Source organism: Rhodnius prolixus, unplaced genomic scaffold (assembly GCF_049639745.1).
Source record: "Rhodnius prolixus isolate KJV_2025 unplaced genomic scaffold, Rpr scaffold_10, whole genome shotgun sequence".
NCBI classification, from domain to species: domain Eukaryota; kingdom Metazoa; phylum Arthropoda; class Insecta; order Hemiptera; family Reduviidae; genus Rhodnius; species Rhodnius prolixus.
In genome coordinates, this window is record NW_027411615.1 from 23,361,550 (window position 1) to 23,386,070 (window position 24,521).

General features: G+C 30.1%; 3 protein-coding genes across 8 annotated transcripts; 2 read left to right on the forward strand and 1 right to left on the reverse strand.

The window, feature by feature from the left end:
* The first annotated feature begins 196 nt into the window (after positions 1-196).
* Positions 197-3,635, forward strand: LOC141456899 (myb/SANT-like DNA-binding domain-containing protein 2). 2 transcript variants are annotated; one of them, XM_074133279.1, is made up of 5 exons: positions 197-523; positions 1,450-1,621; positions 1,708-1,967; positions 2,052-2,186; positions 2,253-3,635. In XM_074133279.1, the coding sequence occupies exons 1-2, from the start codon at positions 430-432 to the stop codon at positions 1,602-1,604; spliced, it is 249 nt and encodes an 82-aa protein (XP_073989380.1). In that variant the 5' UTR covers positions 197-429; the 3' UTR covers positions 1,605-1,621; positions 1,708-1,967; positions 2,052-2,186; positions 2,253-3,635. The 2 variants fall into 2 exon arrangements, with proteins under 2 accessions (XP_073989380.1, XP_073989379.1); XM_074133278.1 differs by lacking the exon at positions 197-523 and having other exon boundaries at positions 951-1,621.
* A 2,044-nt stretch (positions 3,636-5,679) lies between these two features.
* Positions 5,680-15,135, reverse strand: LOC141456890 (probable methyltransferase TARBP1). Of its 5 annotated transcripts, none has more exons than XM_074133254.1 (11): positions 15,002-15,135; positions 11,929-12,089; positions 11,787-11,858; positions 10,546-10,786; positions 9,415-9,573; positions 9,187-9,342; positions 8,913-9,086; positions 8,649-8,829; positions 7,387-7,667; positions 7,174-7,310; positions 5,680-6,015 (listed from the first exon to the last, which is right to left on the reverse strand). In XM_074133254.1, the coding sequence occupies exons 3-11, from the start codon at positions 11,792-11,794 to the stop codon at positions 5,859-5,861; spliced, it is 1,494 nt and encodes a 497-aa protein (XP_073989355.1). In that variant the 5' UTR covers positions 11,795-11,858; positions 11,929-12,089; positions 15,002-15,135; the 3' UTR covers positions 5,680-5,858. The 5 variants fall into 5 exon arrangements, with proteins under 5 accessions (XP_073989355.1, XP_073989354.1, XP_073989351.1 ...); XM_074133253.1 differs by having other exon boundaries at positions 14,768-15,064; XM_074133250.1 differs by having other exon boundaries at positions 12,170-15,064.
* A 391-nt stretch (positions 15,136-15,526) lies between these two features.
* On the forward strand, positions 15,527-23,003 carry LOC141456898 (zinc finger FYVE domain-containing protein 21-like). The gene is made up of 7 exons (XM_074133277.1): positions 15,527-15,660; positions 15,959-16,009; positions 17,715-17,883; positions 18,626-18,710; positions 19,006-19,094; positions 21,129-21,253; positions 21,352-23,003. The coding sequence occupies exons 1-7, from the start codon at positions 15,538-15,540 to the stop codon at positions 21,397-21,399; spliced, it is 690 nt and encodes a 229-aa protein (XP_073989378.1). The 5' UTR covers positions 15,527-15,537; the 3' UTR covers positions 21,400-23,003.
* The last annotated feature ends 1,518 nt before the right edge of the window (positions 23,004-24,521 follow it).

The window sequence follows — 24,521 nt, forward strand, 5'->3', positions numbered from 1 at the left end:
GCCCACGACAGTAAGATAAGTAGTAGCAATCGGTGTCACCGCGACGATACTACTCTTCGATACCAACAGTGTTGGATCCTCGCAAGGAGTTGCGGCCCCCCTTGACCAGAATTTTCTTTGAGCGTCAATTGTCCGTTGGCAGCATTGGTTGTTTGGACATAGTGGGGATGGTGGCCAGTGCTAGGCAGAAGTTCAGTTGCCCTTGGGCACCTCAACAGAGATGGAACTGTTGACTGACCTTGGGTGCGTTCCACTTGGCGACCACAACGACCAAAACATACTTTCAGGCGTTCCACTTGGCGACCGCGGTCGTTGTGGTCGTGGCGAAAACGTCACTAATGACGTCATTATTTTCGCCCACACAACGCCCCACCTTAGAAGCTGTGTCGAGGTGGGCTTTCAGAATTGGCGCAATTTTTAAAACAAAATATGGCGACGGAAAAAATTACTCTTTTTGATACTGAACGAGGTATTGTAGTAGATGTTTATGTTTCTCCTGAAGATGCTGAACGTGTGACCACAGGTAAATATAGCTGTATCAAATTTACTATTATTTATTAAACACTCTTTTGATACAAATATATGATATGTGACAAGGGATTGGCCCGTATTTACATTTGCAAACACAATTATTAAAGTTCCAAATTATAGTACAAAATTAAAATTAATTAAAAACAATCCTCATAATCAAAATAACTTTCCTGTTAACAATAGACTTATAAAGAAATAAAAATTGTATCATAAAAAACTAAAACTGCTAAATTACGAGTATATATTTTTAGTAGAAATTTTTATTTAGATTAAGTTAGGTCAAAGTAATAATATAGATTATAGATATAAGTAAACAATTGATTTAAGTCCGTGCTTTTTAGATAAAACGTAATTGTTTAAAACGGAAGAAATGTTATTTACTAATTCCTTGGATGTATCAGCCAATTGAGCAAACCAATTGTATTTGTTATTTATGGCTTTATTATTTAACTTGTTTTCGAATTATAAATCTCTTAATTTCAACAGACATATTTTGGGAAGTCTATGATCCTCCATTTCAATAACCTTCACTAACCATTTAAGAATTAATTTTAGAATTTTTAACTTAACATGGAAAAGACCAAATTCCAAACGAAGTAGAAAAAAAGGGGCAGACCTATTAAGGTGAAACAAACGTTTAAAAAACTGCAAATAAATTCGCTCCAAGTCATTAGCATACAGTACACCCCATACTTGAACAGAATAAAGGATTGTTAACAGGACCAAGGTATTATTCAACGTAATCACAGAATACCAAGATAAGGACATTGATGCCCTTAAGGGCGGAAACTGTATCAAATTTACTAACTAATTTTTAGTATATATCTAACAGTTGTCAATAGATAACATAACATAGCCCAACCAGTATTCATTACCATACTTTTTTTTTTTTTAATGGAAAATTTGTTTTGTTTGTAGACGTAACCTTCGCCACTGAATTATTAAACAGTGCAATAGAAAAAATATCACAACCGACTACTGCCAGTAGTAGTACTTGTGAGGTATGCAGTCTTCAAGATGAAGTTAGTAATGATAATTTTACGACTGTTGATGAAGACAGGTGTGAACCGTGAAATTGAAGAAGATGCAGGTACATTAGAAATAATTAATTCCATAATCATCCTTCTTTTAATGTTTAGTGTGCGAGGATGTGAGTTATATACTTGCATATTTCAGTTTCTTTATATAGATGGAGTACACCTTGTGTGTTACTCTTACTAGAAACCTATAAGGCAAAGGAAGAAACCCTTAAAAGCGGAAAAATGCCAAAAAAAAAAGTGTGGGAAGTAATAGCAAAAAAAGTAACAGAAAAAGGATATAACGTAACGGGGCCGCAATGCGCTGCGAAACTTCGCAGCTTACAAAAAACCTACAAATCCGTCAAGGACCACAATAATAAATCTGGAAACGACAAGAGAAACTGGCAATTTTTCGAAGTTTGTTTCAATTTTTAAATATTCTACTTTATAAGCTTTACTTTGTATAATAGTCTCAATGCATCATATTGTTTTTTTCTCTAGATAATGGAGGAAATTTTTGCCAAAAAAGCTTGGTGTAATCCAGTGGCAGTAGCATCATCTACTGGTCTATTAACGAGGAATACTGACAATAGTGACAACAGTGTATAGAGGAATCTGATAGCGGATGCTCTTCAAGTGAGTTGATTATGTGAGATAGTTTTATTTGTAACTAAAATAATGAAAAATTAATTTTCATTTCAGAATGTACTAAGGCATCACTTATTTCTTTGCTGGGCAAAAGAATTAAACAAAGAGAGGAACATGAACTACAAAAAATGAAAAGGCATAAAGAAAGGATGGAAATGGATCAAAAGTTTTTAGCAGTTTTGCAAAAACTGGCAGAAAAATAATTTAATAATAACAATATAATTAATAATAATAATAATAATGGCACAACAATAATATATAATAATAATAAACAATATCTCAAAATGTTAAGTATTTATAAATACAAGTTTTAAAACAATTAAATAGAATAGAATAGAATAGAAAAGAAATTTATTATTCTGGGACAATTGTCCCCTAAGAATAAATACAGAATAAAGAATATTACTTTTATTGAAGTCAAAAAATACACTTTATGATATACAATAAAAATTAATGCAAAATCAAATTTATGTGAATATTTAGAATTTTTATAATACAATTTTTTTTGCGAAATTATTAATAATTGAAAAATTTTCTGGAAAATTAGAAATTTACATATATTTGTGAAATTATTGTTTTCGGTGAAATTTTCGAGAATCATGTTGTCGCCAGATTCCGACGTTTTTAGGTGCTAGGAACCTATTCTGATTAACAGGATTTGTCGTTTTTTATTATTTTTACATGGAGTTCATAATAACGTCTCTTTTGAGAATTCCTGCATTTCGCCTTACGTCACGCGAACAGTTTCCATTATTTTCTCGATTACATTCTGGTATAGTGATAACAATTATTTCATCTTCTCGTAAAATACAAATATTATGAATTACGCAGCATGCAACAATGTATTCTGCCATTAAATCTACCCTTGTCATTGGTAAACAATGCAATAAACTCCTCATTCGTCCTTTTAACAAACCGATACATCTTTCAACAGTCACTCGAGCAGCTGAATGACGATAATTATATCTTTTTTGTTTTTCACTTAAATGCCCATTATCCCGATAAAGAGTGAGTAAATGCTGATGTATTTCATATGCAGCATCGCCTAGAATATGACTGTTTTCTGGGAATGCATCATCATTGTTGAGGTAATCTGCAACTTCTGATGTGCGAAAAACTCTTTGATCATGAACAGATCCAGGATGTCCGACATAACAATGTGTTATTAGAGTCCTATGATCACATACGACCTGCAAAGAAATTTTATCGATATGTAACTTAGTTTTTATTACTTATCGCAATTTAAACTATTCCTATAAATACCAATTATTGGATACCTGTAACTGAATGGAATGATATCCTTTTCGATTGATATAATCGGCTGGATTTTGTTTTGGAGCATTTATACGAATGTGAGTCTCATCAATAGCTCCTATTGTTTTAGGAAAGCCACTTGATCTTTCAAATCCACGCATCACTTCAAGAGCATAATCTTCAGTGGGCCATTGTATAAATTTTGAGGCTCTTATAAATAAAGCATGACAAACTCGACGTACAGCTCTCACAGCAGTAGCTCGTCCTACGTTAAATCTGTCACAAACTGATCTACAACAGAAATTAAAATAAAAAAATTGCATATATTAGGTACATACTTCTGAATCATATTACATTTACATCACACAAAAGTTGTTCTTTTTTATAAAATTGAAACCTATAAGAATCTGTTGTAGCCATTTTCCATAGAGCTATCATTAATTGTTGATGAGAAGGAATGGTAGGGCATCCAGGAACTCGTCGAACTAAATCTTCTTGTACTAGCTCATGTAAGTAATTGAACGTGTTTCTCGAAAGTCTAAAAAAAAAAAAAAATTACTTACCCCTTTACATACTAAATCAGTGAATAACAAAATCATTTACCTGAAATGGCTTTTGAATTCTTCATCTGAATAACGATCAGTTACACTTTGATAATTAATAATACGCGGCCTGATTTTTCGCTTTTCACTAATGCAATTTTGTAAAATTATATCCCACTCTTCATCGGAACTAGATGTAGAACTTTCTATATCATTATTACGTTGCAATAAAAAATATCCAATTGTTGCCTCCAAAGACATTTTAATTTTATTTAAACGTAAACGTTATAATGCACCACTAAAAAGTAATATAAAAAATTGAATTATATAAGTCAACTTCACCAATAATTAATAAAGTTTATTATAACTGCTTATAAACGGGGTTTAAATTAAAAAATAACCTCTTCAAGCTTCTAACTTATTTTCGAGGCCGCCATATGTAATGTTTACATGAACGGTTAAAATGCCCACAGTCCGTTCCACTTGGGTTTTCGATCGCAACGCCCACAAGCAAGTGGAACGGCCAAAATCGCGGTTGTGGTCGCCAAGTGGAACGCACCCCTTGGGTGCTGTGCGTCGGTCCGCCAAATTGATGGCGTCCTTCCGGCCGGAGGAACATGTGCCAGTGCTAATGAGGAGAGATTGTCTGTTAAGAATTGGACTTTAATGGCCATATTGTTATTATTTATTTTACCTTCTGTATCTGTCATGTATGTAAGTCTTGTACTTTCATTATTAAGAGAAAATTACTTGCCACCCCCGTCTGGGGTTCTGATGATTCCAATAATAATTTATGCCAGGATACCTGTATGGTATTTGTAACTAGCTTATAGAGAATTCCCTGTGCACAGCCCTGTACATTTAATGCATTGTCAAAACTGTATCCTTTCCAATACCGTGCCTGGTATTAGCGCTAAAAGAGTCAGAACTCTGTCGTTATATTAATTGTTCCTTGAATAATTATCCCCAATACAGTGACTAGTAATTAAGAAAGAATTAAATATAGAATTTATTCACTTTGTTAAGTGTATTGTAAGTTGTCATTTATTCTTTAATTGTAATATAGACTTTATTCCTGTTGTTAAGTGCATTGTAAACGTTGTCATTTATTCCTTAATTGTTGAATAAACATTAATTATATTTTTTACTAAGTGTATTTCAAGTGTTGGTGGTGTCCCCCACCCCTGATCCTTCTTTGACTAAATTAAAATTGGAGTGGTCGAACACTTTATTTTATATTAATTGCCCCCCCCCCCCTATTACACTCCTTTTCAAACAGGCTCGCACCATTTACATATACTTTTCAATTTTTTTAAATTAATGCGTACATTTCATTGCTAACAATAAACTGCAAATGAAGTCGTGTTTTACGGTTCCATTTTTTATTGGAAGTTAGCAGAAAATTCATCCGCAAAATACAAAATTATGAATGCGTTTTACTTATTTGTTGACTTTTATAAAATAAGAAAAGTTTCAGCATTATTAATTCATAATAATAAATACGTAAAGTTGGTTTTAGTAAAGATCTTTAACCTCCATAGTTAGTAATATTTTTATATAAAATAACTTCTACATTTCCTCTTCCTACAAGTTCACAATAGTTAAAAGAAGCATTTCTAACTGATAAAAAAAACTTTGCCAGAAGCTTGTAATACATGAGATGCGCCTTAATAAATAATAAATAATTTTATTTTTTTCAGTTCCTTAGCACAGTATACCTGTACCAAGAAAAAATATATTTTACGTTTCATTACAAACCTTGATATTTTAAATTAATTACTAACATGTCTTACATATGTATGTGAAAAAGATTGGCGTTAGGTAAAAAAATATAAAACACATTTTTTTAAAAAAATCAGATTTTTTAGATATCGCATTTATATTGCTGTTTGGCATACTCCCATAAGAAAATCGCTCCACTAACGTGCACATTTAAAGATCTAATTAAACCATATTGTGGAATTTCAATACACGCATCCAAAAATGGTAGTATATTAACTGGAATTCCTTCTCGTTCATTCCTGGAAATTTAATTACATTACGAAATTTAAAAAAATACTTTAATGGAAAGCTCTAAATTTAGGTAGAATTTTTATTTAGAGGGCATGATAATTAATTAAGCTGATTCTAATTAAATAAGTAATTAAGCGATTCGTAATTTGGGTTTATTCTTAACTTCTTGATTTTATGATTATTTGAAATAATACACTGGAGACAGGCTTCAAAGCTGTTGAGCACACCACATGCAGGAAAAATTTTGTAAGGCTAGAAATTAACCATTTCATAGGAAATTGCATGGCTTTGGCCTCAACAAACTAATCAAACCTCACAATCAAGCAGCTAAGATTGTGATCAGCAGCAGGTAAAAGGCAGGTTATACTATAATATAGGCAAATATAGAAGTTAGGAAGGTGAGTATACTGGCAGAGTGAACGACCATCGCTTCTCTGATCCTGTCCTCCACTAGCTGGATGAATATATCCTCTACAGATGCGTAGGTGTTGAATCTCCAGTTTTTATACATAAGCAAGTGGCGCAGAGTTATTAGGTACTTTTACAAGGTTCTCCTAATATAAAGAGTTTTTTGGGCGATTGCACCGCTTCTATTGCACTTCATCGTTGAAAAACAAATTAAAATATACACACAAAAAAAAAAAATGCAATGTAGCATACATAAACAAACTCATGGTTTAATACCCTCAGAGGGGTTCCAATATTTCGCTACCTATCGTTCAGAATTTGGTAAATAATATTTCTGAATTTTTACTCGCGAGTAAAAAAAAAAGGTGCCATCTATGGCTATCATCTCAATCCCTCAAATGAAAGCTTCACTAATCTAAAAGCAGTCAGTTACAAAAAGCCAGTTCATAAACAATAAAAGAATCGTACAACTATTCTATTCTTTTTACCAAGATTCAGAAGTAATCAAATTTTTCCCACCTCTGCAACATTCTGCACTTAATTTTGTAGTTGTCACATACAAATTTAGGTATTTTTACAAGTAACTTTATTTCCTAATTAAAACTTTCCGGTAGGACAGTTGTATTTATAAGAGTTGACTGTCAAAATCTCATCTCATAAAGTATTGGAAAAACGAAAAATTGTTGCGTTTATTTCCAGCCTTACAAATAAATTAAGGGTTAATTGTTGAAGATACCAGTAAAAGTTTTAATACTAACCCGAGGATTAAAAGCGTTTTCTTTTGAAATTTATAATCACTTAAAGAAATGCTGCCTGTAGTTTGTTCAGCTCCAACTGCAATATAACCTAAATTTTTCATTTTATTAATGTAATCAGGGAGATGATGAGTTTTAACCTGCAATTAATTCAAATAATTCATTAATATAAATGAATTAAAAAAACATAAACATTAAAAAACTGATTATACACACTTCAGTAATGTCAATATGTTTTTCTGCAGTCATACTAAGGCTTGTAAACTGTTTATCATTAACAAAATTTAAACTATCAATTACTAATTCTTTTACTCCAAATACATCACATGTTCTAGCCAATCCTCCTAAATTGGATGTTTTGTCTATGAGCGATGCAACAAGTACAAGTTCTCCTTTCATTTTTTGACATATATCTGGATTTAACTCTTGAGGAAACATTCCTTTCCATGGTGCAAATTTCTTTTGTAAAGAGAAAGGTTCTTCACATGCAGTACCTCCTACGAAATCACATAATATTATAAGAAAAGATCGTAGTATCAAGGAATAATAACAAGAGTGCTAAAGATCTTCGCATTTCCCTACTGAAATTCTCTTAGATAAGCATATGACGACAACTATCATGCAGCTACACTTACCATCCATAATAGAGGTGGATTCAAAATGAACAAATGAAATATGGTCATAAAACATGAAGAAGTACTGCTCATAACATTATTCACCCAACATCTCTCGGTAAGAACCAACATTATACACATGTATAAAGCATGTGTGTGGAATTAAAAATGAATAGGTTGGAAATGGACGTTTCCCAGGTCGAATTGCTGAATGTGAGATTGATATCATGATCTACAACTTCAAAACATATGTGATGCGATCTTAAGCCTCTAGCTTTTCGAACAGTGAGAGACAATTGCCTTATATAACCTGTTCAAAAGCAATAAGAATTAGGCCCAAGACCGTTAATGATTGTACTGTTTACTTCTAAAAATTATTTTTTTATTCTATTATTTGAACGAAAAAAGTTCACTTCTTTTAGAATCTTAAAAAACATTCCAACAAGGGGTCAAAACTATCAAACGCTTAACTCACTTAGCAAATTAAGTCTTATGATCAAGTTAAAAAACAGTTTCGACGATTCGATTCCCAAATGTGAAGATAAGTTTGCAAACTATACTTGCTCAAGTTCTTCAACTTTACAATTAAGATTTAATAAGGCCAAAAATTACTGAGTTTTTAAATATTCTAATTAAAACTGTCCAGTAGGACAGTTGAGTAAGGGTTGATCGTCAAAAAGTGCACGAAAAAGTGTAACGTTGAAAAACACCCAACTTTGACAATTTTTTTTACTTTTTCTATAAAAAATAAAATTCCCTAATTTTCTTTATAAAATAGCGCTAATCCTCCTTTATAACTGTAATTTTTTTTTTGCAACACCCCCGATCTAATAGATTGGTTTTATCATTTTCTAAAATTCATACCTTCTGTTTTCATTATCCAATTTGGTACAGAACATTCCGCAAGTGAGAAGGAAATCTGAGATGATTCATCACCCCACTTTATATTGGGAGGTTTATAAGTGATTTTTTGTTTAATATATTTAAGTGTTGCCCATTCATCACATGAAATGTTAGAGAGACGTGGTAGATCATAGAAAATCGTCTGCATTGAAAAAACGAAAATTATTTGTTAAGTAATACCTCAAAATTTAATCAAAATGAAAAAAAAACAAAACATTAATTTACTTGAAATGAATAATGTTTTAGTGGATGAAAACAATCAAAATAAAAAAAACTTTCTAATTTTTTAGCATTATGCAGCATATTGCCTTGTTGATAAATTTTCCATTGATTGTTGGTTAATACCTCGTACTTCTTAGATATATCTTCAAACAAAGGCCACAATTTTTTCAAGGTTACCTACAAATTGTAATGTCAAACTAATACAAAATTAGTAATTCAAAACTTTCCTTGCTTTAATTAGTACTAGTAAATAAAAAAATAATAATAACAAACATACCTGAGCATAAAGCCTAATGTTAAAATTCTGGGACATACACCATGGAAGAACATTTTCAATAAATTGTTCAAAGAAAGTGTTGTCTCTTTTTAGTCTTACTAGATGATAAGCAATGGATATAAAAGAACAAACACTGCCTAAGCGCTCGCTGCTAGCCTAAAATACGATAAGTTTAAATTTAACATTTCATCGTTGAAGATCGGTAAAAAAAAAAAAATCTATCAATACCTTAGTTAATGAATTCCAAATATCAAATCCTGAATCTTTGTCCTTATTATTAGTAAAAAGTAAAATATACAACCATTCTAGCTGATATCGAATACTTGGTTGTTGACTTTCTCCTAACAAATTTTCTGTCACAAAGTTCATTAATTCATTTAATAACTCCTGAAAATAAAGGTTGTTTTGTGAATTATGACGAATTAATATTATTATTATATTTAACTAAAAAAAGAGGATAAGGCACCCCAAGCCTTTTTCAATCCCAGTACTGGAGAATGTCTTCTTATTTCAGAAACACTGTTTATCACCAGATAGTGAGCTATGTTTGGGGCCTACACAGAAAATGTAATGGACAGGCAGCTAGACTCGGACCGGGATATCCTAGAGGAATCCAGTCCCTAAGAAATCTAATACCAGTCCCTAAGAAATCTAATATTCTCGCTTAAAACACATTATTGCTGAAATTAGTAGTATAATCACTATATCTAGGCTTCTGTAAACACTTATTAATTTTTAATATACAGAATGCGCTATAAAATCTATGATCTGAACCACACGAAGAAACAGATGGTCCATGTAGTCTTGTGTCTTGGTTAATTCATTTCTTCAAAATGGGGTTCAATTTTTTAAATAGAAGTTACTACATACATACTAAGTGTAAATGAGAATATCTCAACAGCATGAGCGAGGATGGGCTTTTCAAACCAACATTCTGTTAAGATAGACAGAAAGGAATCTGTAGAAAACCAAATCCAGGAAAAACTTTAACAAATGTTTTCTAAATGTTAATATCTTATTATCATTATTTCAAGGATTTAGATTTTAAGAAAGTTTTGCTGAAGATAATCTTCAACAAAAATGTTACATAGGGCATTTTAAAGAAACGCAATTATAATAAAAATGAAAACTCAAGCAATTCTGAACGACTTTAAAATAAAAAATGTACATGAGAGCAGTAGAAAGTCCTTAATTTGACTAATGTAAGGTATGATTAAAACTCTTTAAGTTACACTTTGCCATAAATAAATCAAACAATATTATCTGAGAACATGCAAATATCTGCACCTTTAAAGATATTTCACTGCTTGAATAAACTATATTACAAAGTATTTAATTGCAAAAAGAATACGTACTTACGTGAAAATACACGTCGTTCACAAACAAACAATGCAAAGTTAATAAAACTTGAAGAATTCTATTTCTTTTTCTGTGTGCAAGAGAGTCGTTGAAATATCTCTTACACTTAGTTAATTCTCTGTAGGATTTTATTAGTGCTAAACCAATACTTCTAACCAAATTATTCCAATTAATTATTTTGGTATCGAGAAGTATATTTAATGCTATCATTCGCACTTCTAAATTTGACTTTCCATTAAATCTGAAAGAAAAATTTTATTTTAAAGTAGCTAAAAGCAAAAAATCGAGAATGGATTTTAGATCCACCCAAGCAAAATTTGCAACTAATTCTCTAAAAAGCCCAATGAAATTCTTTACAGTTTAAATGGTAAAACTTTCCCAATCGTAGAAGCAACTTGTCCCGTAATAAAATAATGAAATAATAAATATATTTAAAAGCAAATATGTAATGCAAACTAGGATGTCTTACAAATCCAAATTCGTCTTATATTGTAAAATTGTTTCGATATTTCCTTTACAATATTCGATACCTAGCTACAGAAGTTAAGATAAATTTTAAAATTAAGCATGCTTAGGGGTATATATTATCTTTTTCTTGCACTAAAATCCATTTTCTAATGTACCACTAATTCGCTAGATCCCGATTAGAATGCTAGTCTTGACCGGGCTTACAGAATTAGCAGATGAAGTAGCTGAATGTCTCATTATCTTTACTATATCCTGTTCAGAAGACAAATTGAAGAGGAAAAATCGAAGGTAAAGTTGTTAGTTGGTCCTTTAATTAAAATAAATGAGTTCTCCTTACCAGTCAAGATACATTACAAATAATAATTGATTAATGAACAACAAAAAAAAAGAGAATTCTACAACAATTTTAGAACAACTGTCAAAATCAAATTGTAGCCTATTTTAGTATATTCTGAACGGTACGTTAAAATAGCCAGACATCACAAAGGAAGTGCCAAAAGTGCCCAGGAGATGGGGGAATCATTTGCACCTGATGATAGAATGTTCACTTTATTTTATATCAAGTCTTCAAGGGCTCACCCAGGTCTAGAAAAAGCCATTTAGACATAGATGATTAAAATATTCATTACAAAAAACTTAAAATCTACCATTAAAAAGGGAATATTTAATTTAGTTACCTCCTGAAATCTTAATATTAGATACAAAACAGCTACTTTGAAATATTACTGTGACTAAATTTGGAAAAACAAATTGTACGGAAAATCACTACTTACTCAGGCATGAGAATATTAATAGTCAGATCATCTCCTTCATCTTCTATAAAGTCGCATGCTTCTTTCTCTATTCTGCAACATAATCAATGAATTAATTGCAGAAGAGTTAAAGTATTAAGGTCTACTAAAAAATTAAAAATACCTTTGATCTTTGTGTAGAAGAGGTCCAAATAACAAGCATGACACAATTATGTCTGCAAAAGGTGACAAATCAACAACACTCCTAAGACTATGAAGCCTTAAAATAAAGAGATTGACCAAACCAAAAATATCATGTCCCAATGTAATGATTTTATGACCGTGCTGAAAAAAAATAAAATAAAATAAAACCACACCCAACAAGTTGTAATTAATCCGTATTACATACTGAAAAATATATTAACATTTATTAAAAATTTATGATAATTTATATCACCCAGAATACATTCTTGATAAACTGCGGATATCCATTCTTCAATAGCTCTCCAGAAAAGTTCTGTCTTTCTATATTCAAAACATGCTTCCCATGTGAATTCACAAATGTGAATAGTATAGGAACTGTTCTTACAAAAGGGTATCAGCAATTCGAACACCTTCAAAACATATATTATATTTTCTTTACCGCCGATATTTAAAGCTTCTAATCCATCTTGAAAAATATCTTCTACACTATTTTTTTCTAAAATACTCTGCAAGTTAGTTCCAGACGATAAGAAATGATAAAGCAGGGACCATACAGATTGTATACTTCCAGAAATCATTTTCCCACCAGATCCCTTCATGCTCGCTGGTAAATTCAATTTTTCTTCAATTATTAAAGTCTTTTTGAACAATTTACTATTTAACAATGCCAGGCACACATCCTTTGGAATCATTAAGCACATTTTATATTCTATAACGTCCAGATATAAAACATATTTTTGAATCAAATTTACAATTTTCAGGGCAAAATATTCCTGAATTTGTGGAATTTTATCTTTTTTTAAAATATCAATTGCTAAATTATGTATCACCACAAAGTTTTGATGAATTTGATCGAATAATTTGTGATGAATAATAACGATTTCTATGAACTTCAAATACAAATCCACTAATTTTAAGTCGTCTACACTAGAAACGTACTTTAATCTCAAACAAAGAAAAGTAGTCAAATTAGAAAATTCGTTATTTATTAAAGTGAGAGGACGACTCACAAACTTCTCATTTCGATTGAATGGTATACTTTCAATTAATAAATGACTAATAAATTCAAAACAAACATCTTGCATTTGAGTATTAATGTACTTTCTTTTATCACAGTCAGTAAAATTATCAAATATAATATAAAAAAATTTCAATTTTTCAAACTCCGCTATTAAAGAAGCATCTTCTAACAATACTATAATTCTAGCCAATGCTTCAAGTGAGATAAATTCTCGACAACTTATTATTTCAAATGAACTAAACATGTGATAACATTTTTCTAGAAAATGTGTGACTCTTTCAATAGTTATCAACTTCGTAATCCAATTAGTAGAGGCAGCCCAACATTTTGTACCGCGTTTAAGTGATTCACTACTTGGAAAAGCTATAAAAAATTCCGCAATTTCTTCAAGAGAAACAACTTCTTGCTGAAAATGATTAGAAAGTAACGAAAGTATCAGACATTGAACTGCACCGCGGATTTTCACGTTTTGCCCTCTTGATGATTCATTTACAAGCTTTTTTAATATTTTTAATGAAGAACTATTCCATTTAATGTTCCACGAAGATGCCTTAATTTCATTAATTATAAAAAATATAGGCACGGAGCACAGTTTAACCTCCACTAAAACTGAAATCAAAGTGCTAAAACTTTCTGGTAAATTTTTAGAAGCAATATTTTGAAACCAGGTGCCCAAACATTCTCTGAAATTTGATTCATCAGGAGAAGCTGTTTTGCCATACAACTGCATGTTATTTAATGCTTTAAAAACATAATAAAATACAGTTTTTAAATTATTACAGCATAGAAATAAATTAACATCAACATTGAAGAATATTAACATAATTTTTTTTATTACAGTAATAGATTCGTTTTTGAAACAAAATATAAATAGAGTACACATCCAATTTGTAGAAACGATTTGTTTAGAGCTGATTTCAATTATTTTTTCAAATAATCTTAAAGCCGGGATTATCAAATGTATTTGTTTATCTTCTAATGCTTCCCAAAGAACAAAATAAGAATTCCAATATTCTATCAGTTCCTTTTTGTGCAAACTAATCCAATGAAATAAACTAGTGTTTACATCATTACTATTTTCATCTAGGGCAGTAATACACCTTTTTAATAAATAAAGTGACTGTTTCCTGATTAAAGGATCGTCATCAATCAAGCCAGTTTGAATGATTTCCCACAATACATTATCACTCTGTAAGGGATAGCCATTTAGTGTATGAATATCTACAATATAAAAATCTGCTAAAAAACATACAACATACAGTGAAATCCCACAGTAATCTTGATGGCTACAATTTTGGTACTTTTTCTTTAGTAACTCCCAATTTGTTTGTAATAAATTGCAATTAATTCGTTTGCTATTATTCGAATTGCAGATTTTCTTAAAAATTAAGAGAAATTTCGTTAGAATATCACGAGATTTGTACAACGTTAATTCTAATATATATTCAGATATGATCACCAAACTTAACTGAATGTCTTTAAAACATAAGTCGTCAATTACACTATCTACAATACAATCTAAGACAACAATACAAACAGTGATATCTTCCTCCTTGCTCTCAATCAAAGACGAAGCACATTTTTCAGAAAGAATATTCAAATGTTTCTGAATGCACCCCGAAACAATGGTACGATTTTCTAGGCAACGATTCGAAACAAAAATGAACGAAGAAAGTAAATGACTTAAGCACACAGCATGTTTACTATTTAACCAGCAATAACTTAGTGATGTATCTATTAATTCAATATAAAAGTTATCGTCCAATGTTAAATGCATTGATTCTGAAAGGAAACTCACTGCTAGCTTATATTTTTTTTCTAATTCAGGAGAAAATGGCAAACCACTTTTTAAATCGGTTAACAAATCTCTGATAATTGAAATTTTAACATGCTGTGGAATTAACTCAATAAAGGAATTTATGTCATTTGGTTCCATATTGAAGTTTTTTAGGGCACAAAGGGGTCCAACTTCTGCTTTGATAGCATAACGCTTCTGAAATATATTATTCAAAATTAAACAATTTATACTTGCAAATTCTACTAGCACCAATTCGCTCTAAACAATCTCACGTGGTTGTTAACAAACACACTACACATGGTTCAAGCTAAAGTTAACCATTAGAAAAGGTTTCGGATTTCAAAGGTTTTAGCTGTTTTTCAACTGGAATGTAAACATAACACTAAGCTTGTGCAAATATTTATTGGGGACACATGTTGGACATTTTAGCATGAATTTCCTTAATGTTATTAGTTTTGAGCTCAGAAGTCATAATAAGTAACCTACATTGAATTTAAATATTCCCCTATGATTGTGGTGGGGCAATATGGACCTTGAATATGTTCCAATTCCAGTCAACTTATCCTAGTTTACATTCATGACGTTTATTTCCAATCTGTTGTTCTAATGTAGTTCTGCGGATTAATATTATCCTGGATATTAGTTATGGTTTTGTTGAACTTCATCAATTGGTTAAAGCTTTTTAAAAAATTGAATTGGTTTTTTATTTCATAGTACATTAAATTTCACATTTTTATTGCTTCCAAAATACCAATCGACGGATACATAAAATGACAGATAATATAATTAAGAAGCTCATTAAATCCAAATCTGGTTTAAGGATCGTAACTGAAAAAGAAGAACAAAGAAGCCCTTTCATTATTCAAGAACCACAATGGGTTCCTGATAAAGAGGTACGATTTTAATTTTAATAGAATAATAATGATGTCTAATATAGTAAAATTAGTAATCTTTTAACAATTAACACCTAGACTAGTTTTGTTTTTACACTTAACACCAATGTATTTTTATTTAGTTTCATTTTGCTGCGTATTTAATTTTTTAAGATATTTAAATGCCTTAGCTAACACTGGAATAAGTTTAATTCAGTAAATATGAGGTACTTCTTATAATGAATTATTTTAATAGCAGCATTTATTTATGTACATACACCCTTCTTTCTTTTAATAATTTGCATTTCCATTTTTGCAGGCTACAAATTGTACAAATTGCTCAGTAAAATTTGGGTTCACCACCAGAAAGGTAATAAACAAAAAAAAAAGGTGAATGTGACTATGTTTTTCATAGCATTGGCTAATTGCATATTTGCTATTTATTTTTTATCGTTGCTATCTATTTGCTAATAACTTTAACCTTATTGTAAGTTTTAATATTATAGTGGCAATTTGTGTTTAATGTATGTTTTAAAAAGCCGCATTCATTTGTTAATTAAAGTAATTGAGAAGCAGAAGTCTTAAGAATTTTAATTTTGTATCTTTTCTTTTGAATTGGCTCTAAAAGAAAGGTTTACAAACTAATAAAAAGTTTAAAATTAAGTTTTGACCACAATTACATTTAAGTCTCGAATCTAAAAAGAGACTAGAGAATCGTTTTTACACCATTAATCAATAATAAAAATTATAGAAAGCAGAGCTCGATTATCTGTTTCGGAACATACAGCAGTATAATCGAAAAGGTTTTGTCAAGTATCAGTCTATGAAGGTCCTAAGAGGTGTGATCTCTCTCTCCATATTGAACAAAGCTAGTTTATTAAAGCTGTCCTGTAGTTGATCGGCAAAAACTGCCCCCAAAAAGCGTAACGTTGAAAAACACCCAACTTTGACTATTTTTTCTTTTGAATTTTTTTCTATAAAAGATAAAATTCCCAAATTTTCTTTTAATCAAGTGCCCACAATCGAATTATTTCAGAAAAATGTTTCTTATAAAAGTTATAGAGTTATTTGAGAGCTATAAATATACCATGTTTAGAGAAAATCGAAGAAGCGGTTTTTAAAAAAAAGTTGAAAAAATAGGCGATTACTTTTTTCACTCATATTTGTATTGGAAATATTGGCCACTCCATAAGTTCACCAAGTTTAGAAAAGTAATTCAGCTCAGTTATTGTACTGAACTTTTTGGGTTCGAATCCAGTAGATATTAGAATCAGAGTTTCTCTTTTTGAAAATCTCTTGCGGTTTATAGCGAGATACAGTGTCAGTGATGAGAAAACACTACGAGCTGATAGTGCACGGAAAAGAGATACCAGAATTTAGTAATCTCATGACGCGCTAGAGTTGATGTTCGTTAGTATTTATCAGCTGCGAACAATACTTTTGCCGTCACATCAATACAATATGTATATTTTTATTAAAGCACATCATCGACCCTGAGGTCATCGGCGCCAACCATATCCTTTTCCAGTGCATTGCCGGCCTCTAGATAGTGTTCACTCTTTACAAACTTCACTTCGACTGCGGACTATGATCGAGAAAGACAGAAACATTCTAAATTCATATAATACTTGAAGGATCTCCTCGTGACAATTTTGCAGTAATCATTTCAAAAAATGCAGAAGGGAACGGGGAAGCTTTTTAGGCTTCTATTATTTCTTAAAGTTGCCCTAGATTTTTATTTTAGTGGAAACATTAATTTCTAATGAATTTTCTCTAAGTTCAGTTATCGTTTGCAAAGAATATTACTCACCACAGTTTTTATTTAGTGGATCGGAAATGTATTAATATTTTATGGTTTATTGGACAATAAATAATAATCATTATTCCAATAAAACCATTATTTATTGTTGATTATTTGAAGTAATGCTTTTTGTCCTTGAATATGATAATTTTAAATTTTAACTTTTAAACTTCAATTTTTTTCCTTTATTTAAGAAAGTTGTGTGAGTGTTCACACAATTTTTCCTTTCTCTTGCTAGGTTTTTAATTCAACTTGCATTTTTTTTTTTTTTTAGCATCATTGCAGAAGGTGTGGCCAAATTTTTTGCAACCTTTGTTGTGAGAAAAAAGTGGAATTACCAAGAATGTGTTTTGTGGATCCAGTACGAATCTGTCTAACATGTGAATCTTCGACTCATAGAGAGAATAAATTTTTTCAGAAGGATTTAAAACTCCTAACTAGTGGTATTTATTTATTTATTTTTTAAATTTATTTAGTAATTTACAATTTGCCTATAAATATTAGCAATAAGTAAATAGCATTGTGAATATATATACAGTACGTGAAGAGCAGGAGAAGAGAAACTATCCAGCGGTAGCAATCTCTACAGGAAATCGATGATGACAATGATCTTTCAGTTCTGAAGGAAGTCCCGGGCCACCGGCGATTTAGCCAGCGTGGTGGATTGTTAGGATTAACAGTGGAAGCGAGAGGATATGCTAATGAATTAGACCAATTAGAGAGAGCTGTATGGAACCTATATTCAATTCTTCGTCTTGGCAAGTTGTTGTACGAATGCGATGTTAAGGTCGTTATGAAGAACGAGGTTAGTCACCGTAGAAAGGAGCGTCACCTATTTGTCGGAGTAGTTTGATTGGAATGACTGTACATTCCGTATGTTTGTAAGTTTGGCCGAACCCACAGCTCTAGTTTGTTTGTCTAAAAATATGTCTAAAGCATTTTTATATATCAATCGATTTTTGTTTCTATTCAAGTAGTATGTAAAAAAGTTTCGCACGTTTTGTCATTACTTGTCTTTTAAGTAAATTTCTAAAAAATTTTTGAATGAAAATTAGCATATTAGTGTTAAATTAAAGTATTACATTTGATGTAATTTATAAAATTAAAAATGTTAGCATGAAAATTATTATTATTTTTTCAATTAAGGCAATAATGGTTGATTAATAGATCATTTCATCCAAACAGGTGCCATATTTTTGTTTAGAAGCCTAAAGAACGTTAATACTAATCAAGACCAGTTGATGCGTTGCAAGCTGTCATTAAATCATCGGTAAGAATTTTCGTTTGAATGTATGTTGTGTGTGAGCAATTTATATTTGTAGTTAAAGAACTTATTTCGACCAAAACACTATAAGAAAACATAGCGTGAATTTTTTTAAGTCCTTGCTTACTGGTGAATAACAATTCAATTTAGTTTCCGGGAGCTTAAATAGCTATTTGAAAAATATAAAATAAAAACTGTTTTCTATTTTGTGTCATCATTTAATTATGCTTTAATTTTATAAACTACATTTAAATTTATTATTTTCATTAAATATTTGTTAGTAATTCATTTTTATTTTTAGGTATTTATTATTTGACGGAGTAGAAATTATTGAACCACTCGACCTAAACCACATCCTTTCCCTCAAAGTTCATTGTGATAAAATATCAGGTATATATTTGTTGGTATTTAATTAAAATTTGACATCACTTTGTAGTTCTCATTAATGTTGGATGTTGTAGTATGTTTCAATAAATATATTTTTGTTCAGTTTTTATCTTCGGTGAAAAAGTGTAGCCGGTTTATCAGGTTGTTACAAATTCTATTTTATTAGAAAAAGTAATTGAAATCTTCTAACAACTACTTGTATATAAATAAATCAAATGTATTTAAAAAAGATTAAGAAAGTTATTTAGGGAAAACTGTCTGGCATCCTGGCATATTTCGAGTAAACATAAGCAGACCGCGTAATTGGTTAACAGGTGTCTCTTGTTTGAAGCATTGTACATAAATCATATTTTTCTAAATAGCTTTAAAGATGTTAGTAGTACACTTTTTTGCCATTCTTCCTTATTTTGCTTCGTGGACTTTCAGTAACTTGGTGTTTTACTGCATTTGTCGTGTATGTGTGTGTTGATGTGTTTTATGTGTACACGTTGTCTTAGGATTATTTATTATTGTTCTTAGGGGGCTTTTGATGTATATCTGTTTTATTTATATTTTTTCTATTATTTATTTATTTTGGCAGTGTCTTTATACGTAGTATGTTACATTTATTTTTTTAAATAAAATTATATAGTTGTATGTATGTTTTGTCATTGTTTAATATGGAAGTAAAAGTTCAGAGGAAGCGTTCATTCAGCTTTAACGTCAGGTGGCCGCGGACATTTGGAAGCAATCGTGATTCCTAAACGACCTAGGTGGTTCGGTCTGAAGTTGTGATTGAATCAGTCTGCTTATGAAAATATAAAACTTCCTAGTTTCGCTGAAGGCATGGAAACAAGGCTGTAATGTGAGGTTGTAATCCATTATTAAATCGACCGTTACCACGTTTATTATTAGGCTTTGCATAATTTTTAACGTCTGCAGGTAATTACAATTTAGTTGTGAGAAGAACTGAAGAGACAGATCTCTCGCCCCCGAGAACCACTATTTCGTTTCCTCTAAACGCTGAATGACCCTTAACCCGTGGAAAGAGTCTGCTAATCCTTATGCTAGTAGATGGTTCTATCTCAGTGAAGCGTGTGGCTAGTAGCTTTATTCTTATAAATTAAGAGGTCCTTTCTGGCCTCTAGCAGATGGGCATTAGTCGGAAATAGATGTGAGTTGGATGCTGTCAATTTTCTTGAGATGGGTGAGGGAAGCATCCTCATTAAGAAATCACTCAAAATCCAGTCTAGAATTAGTAACCTGCCTGCATATCATACGTGCCTTTTTATATCGGTTCCATAGTTCTTACGTTAGATATATCTCAGTACATTGAGTGACTGTTCGCATTTCTCGCAACATACTCAATGAGATCTCTCCAGGTAAGTATTGTATCTGTATTCATTCCTTAATGTCTTCATCATCGGCACTGCCTGCAATTTATGTTCGCCCAGTTTTACTGGTAATGTTAACTGGTATTATCTTCGTTTAGTGAACACAGTCATGTTGCTCTTTCTATCTGATAACTGAAAACCTGCCTGACGAACATTCTCATGACTACTTCTAGCACATCTGCATTCTCTTGGTATATGTCCAGAAAAAAAATTAGCTGATGCTGGGTACTATGTTCCTAATTAAATACATTTTGTTTGATATAATCATAGAACATGACCGAATATTCACAACCTTAAGATTTAAAACAATCATACATTTTTACTGGCACTAGCTAATAGATAATCCTTTATATAAAGAATTAGGTGGAACTATTGTTTAATTTTTTCCTTGCTCTTTTAACAGTATGATTTATTTTCGCACTGATTTTAAAATTTACGCCAAATTGCAATAAGTAGATATAACTTTATATCTACCTTGTGCAAAATACCAACTTAATTTTGAAGATTTCCTTCCGTTTGAAACCAATTACTTCTTAATTATAAAATTTCTTCTGCAATTTATTATTTGTGGTAGATGGGGAATTGATTATCTCTTTTTGATGAATATAATTTATTCGTTAATACATTACTAAAAACAAAACTTTTTTTACCTTCTTTGTATTAGGATCAAACAGTATACTAGATTTGGAATTTTCCCAGAATGGTATAAGTAAACTAGTGACCTTAGCTGCCGCTATTGATGGCCCAGAAAAGAAAATTGGAATCAACTGGATTTCAGCTTTTCAAGAGGTATTTATTTCTTCGTAATAAAAATAAAGCCATAATACTAGTATTTTCCTGTAGCTACTATAAACAAATATTATTTAAAAAAAACTTTCTTTTTACAGGCGTACAATATGTTGGATAAATTCAGTGAGGATCAACCTGTAATGTAAAACCTAAAATTTTAATATTTTAAAAGTTATTTTTTTATATTATGTAAAATAACCATGTTTTCACTATTCGATCTTGTAATGTATAGTGAAGTGAAAAAATTATGTAATTTGAACAAATGTTATTTTTATAAATCATTTTAATTGTTATGCAGTTAAAAATTATATGAAGTTTTTATTATTATAACCAAGGAAAAATTAATTATTTCCATGACTGAATGTTAAATATATAGATAATTTGCAGAATCTTTTAAGTTTATTGAAATAGTTACTAATATTTCTAGATAGTTAAATCATATTTATGTTTCATATTTCTATTTTTGTACTGGAAATAGATCATCTAAAAAGTTTAATATTTATACTGTAATGAACAAACTTTTAAAACTTGTTAGAGAGATAATCTAATAAATTTTCAATAAAATATTTTTATGAATTTGTTGTTATCTTTTAATATGAAGAAAAATAACTTACTTGTTGGATACTTGCATTCTAATTACTTTAAGATTATTTCTCAATATTCAATTTCTTATGGGATAAATCTCTATTAGATTCAGAAAACCAGTTGCAATATCCAATATACTTTTTATTTCTTCATATCTAGAAATAAAAATGAAATAAAATAAATTGGAGGCAATTACTGATTTTCTGAATCTTATGTAGATTTATATTTATATTATCCATGAGATTTACTTAGTTTTCATTTCAGATTCCACCTCTCTGAATTGAAAAAGATATTTCAACTTTTTTTTTGTATTTTGATTGAATAAAGTCAATTGATTTCCAAGCAAAGCAAACTAAATTCTCTTAGATTATCAATAAGCTGTACTTTAGTGTCTTTAAACAAAAATTAGCTTTTTTTTAAAAGATATTTATGAAGCCCGGAATTCTGGATACTTCCTTCAAATAAGCTGTAACAAGGCCATTCGGCTCCTTGCAGTCGATTAAATTTCTCCATAGGGCATCAAAGAATCAAATCGGGAAATACTTTTAAGATATTTGTTATATATATATTTGTTAATATTAGAGTTCTAATAGTAATCAAATACAACATTAAACACTATCTATTCATGATAAAGTATCAATAACTAATTATTATTTTATTTATTTTCTTCGACTCCTTCTTTTTAAAATGTATATTTTACATATCAGTCTACTAACTAAAACTTTTATGAGCAGTAAACAATAACATAAACATCGGAATTAATATTTAATTATTATAAAAACAGAGTAAATTTCTGTAATTTATTTAACACAATAATAGATTATTTTTTCATTTTGGAACTTTTGAATTAAAAAATTAAAAAAAAAATATATATATATATAATTCTTTTAAATTCCATGGTAAATTACTGAAATCTGTGTGATATGTGTACAATTTTATTGCACATAATTATTGGCACGGCTATCACAATTATTATTAACTCCTTCATTATATATTTATATAAAAATATGTTTATAAAATTAACATAGAAGAGAAAATTAATTAAAATTTGTACTTATAACAATAAATAGCACTATGCGTAAAAATATTTCATTTACATATAATGCAAAATGTAAAAAAAAAAAATGTTACATTTGGTAACATCTAAACAATATATATATATATATATATATATATATATATTGTTTATATATATATATATATATATATATAAAAAAGAAAGAAGAATCAAGGACACTAAAATTATTTAAAAACAAAAATAAGTTCCCTTAGGAGAGATAAATAAACACACTAGAGTGGCGGATGTAGAGGAATTTTTCTCTTTTGAATTAGTTTACGATTTTTTTTTTGGAAACAGAATCTTGTATGATTTCAATTTCAGGAAAGAACCCTTTTTTTCTGGATTTGTAAGTACTAGGCTGGAAGTTTAAGTCAACGAGAAATGACATGATTGACTACTCTAAACAGAACATGCCATTACAATCTCTACTACATTGCAACTTAGTTGTTACTACATTTTTACTTTCAACTCCAGTTTATCTTCCTAGAACCCGTTACCACAAAAAAATATCATAATGGTAGAAAAATCAAAATTCAAATTTAACTTAAAGAAAAGAAAAAAAGTATCTCAATTGAGATTTCTTTTTAGAAACTCGGAAGCAATCCAGAAAAACCAAATACCTTAAGATCATTATTGAGACACCATAGCTGTCTTTGGGGAGATCACGATGAAAGAAAGAAATAAAAGCTCCTCCTTTTACCAAAATGTTTTTTTTTTGTTTTTGTTTTTTTTGAAAACCACATTCTGAACGTTGTTACGCATTAGAGCAGAAAGTGTTGACTTCGCTCAAAAGTTGTTAAGTGTACTGCCAAGAAATGTCTGTTACATATATTATTTGTGAAGTTGGAGAACTTTATCCGAAGAATGTACTAAAACTTGCATTCGTAATTTTAGATTATCTACATCTACCGGTCTAAGATCATCTTTAAAAAAAATTCCAGTCAGGATAACATGACATACCTATTGTGAGTAGTGGTTCTTTATTTTTACAGGCACATGAAGACTTATAATCAATTCTTAGAATGACGGTAATTTGAGTTTGACGGAATGAGTTGTGTTTAAAAAATTCGCAAAACTATTTGCATAATATATCAATCCAGAGAGCACATATATTAAGTAAAAAATTAATAAAAAACGTTTACTTAATGAACTTACAGATACGAGATCAGTACTAATTAAGAACTGACTGTTTTAAAACAAATTCTTTAAGTAAGAATCAAATAATTTGTAAAATTTTCAATAAAAATACTAACACTCTCTAAAATTCTAAAGGGGAACTAAGTATTTGTGAGATCTATTAGTCTTCTATATTTTATATAAAAAAATGGAGCTACTTTTATTCTGCCACCCTAATGAAATGTTTAAAATACTCTATGTACATTATTAATATATTAAAAAAAAAATTAACTAAATTTAGTCAGCACACTTAAGTTACAAAAATGTCTTAATTAATTATTGGTTTTAATAACAAAAAAAAAAAACAGTGATGTCAGATCAATTATAAAATCAATTTGGAAATCAACTTAAAACAAGTATGAGTATTAAATTTATTTGTCATATTGGGATCTACTATTTATTTAGTAGCCTTCTATCTAATGAACGGTACTTCTTTTTCAAACATAG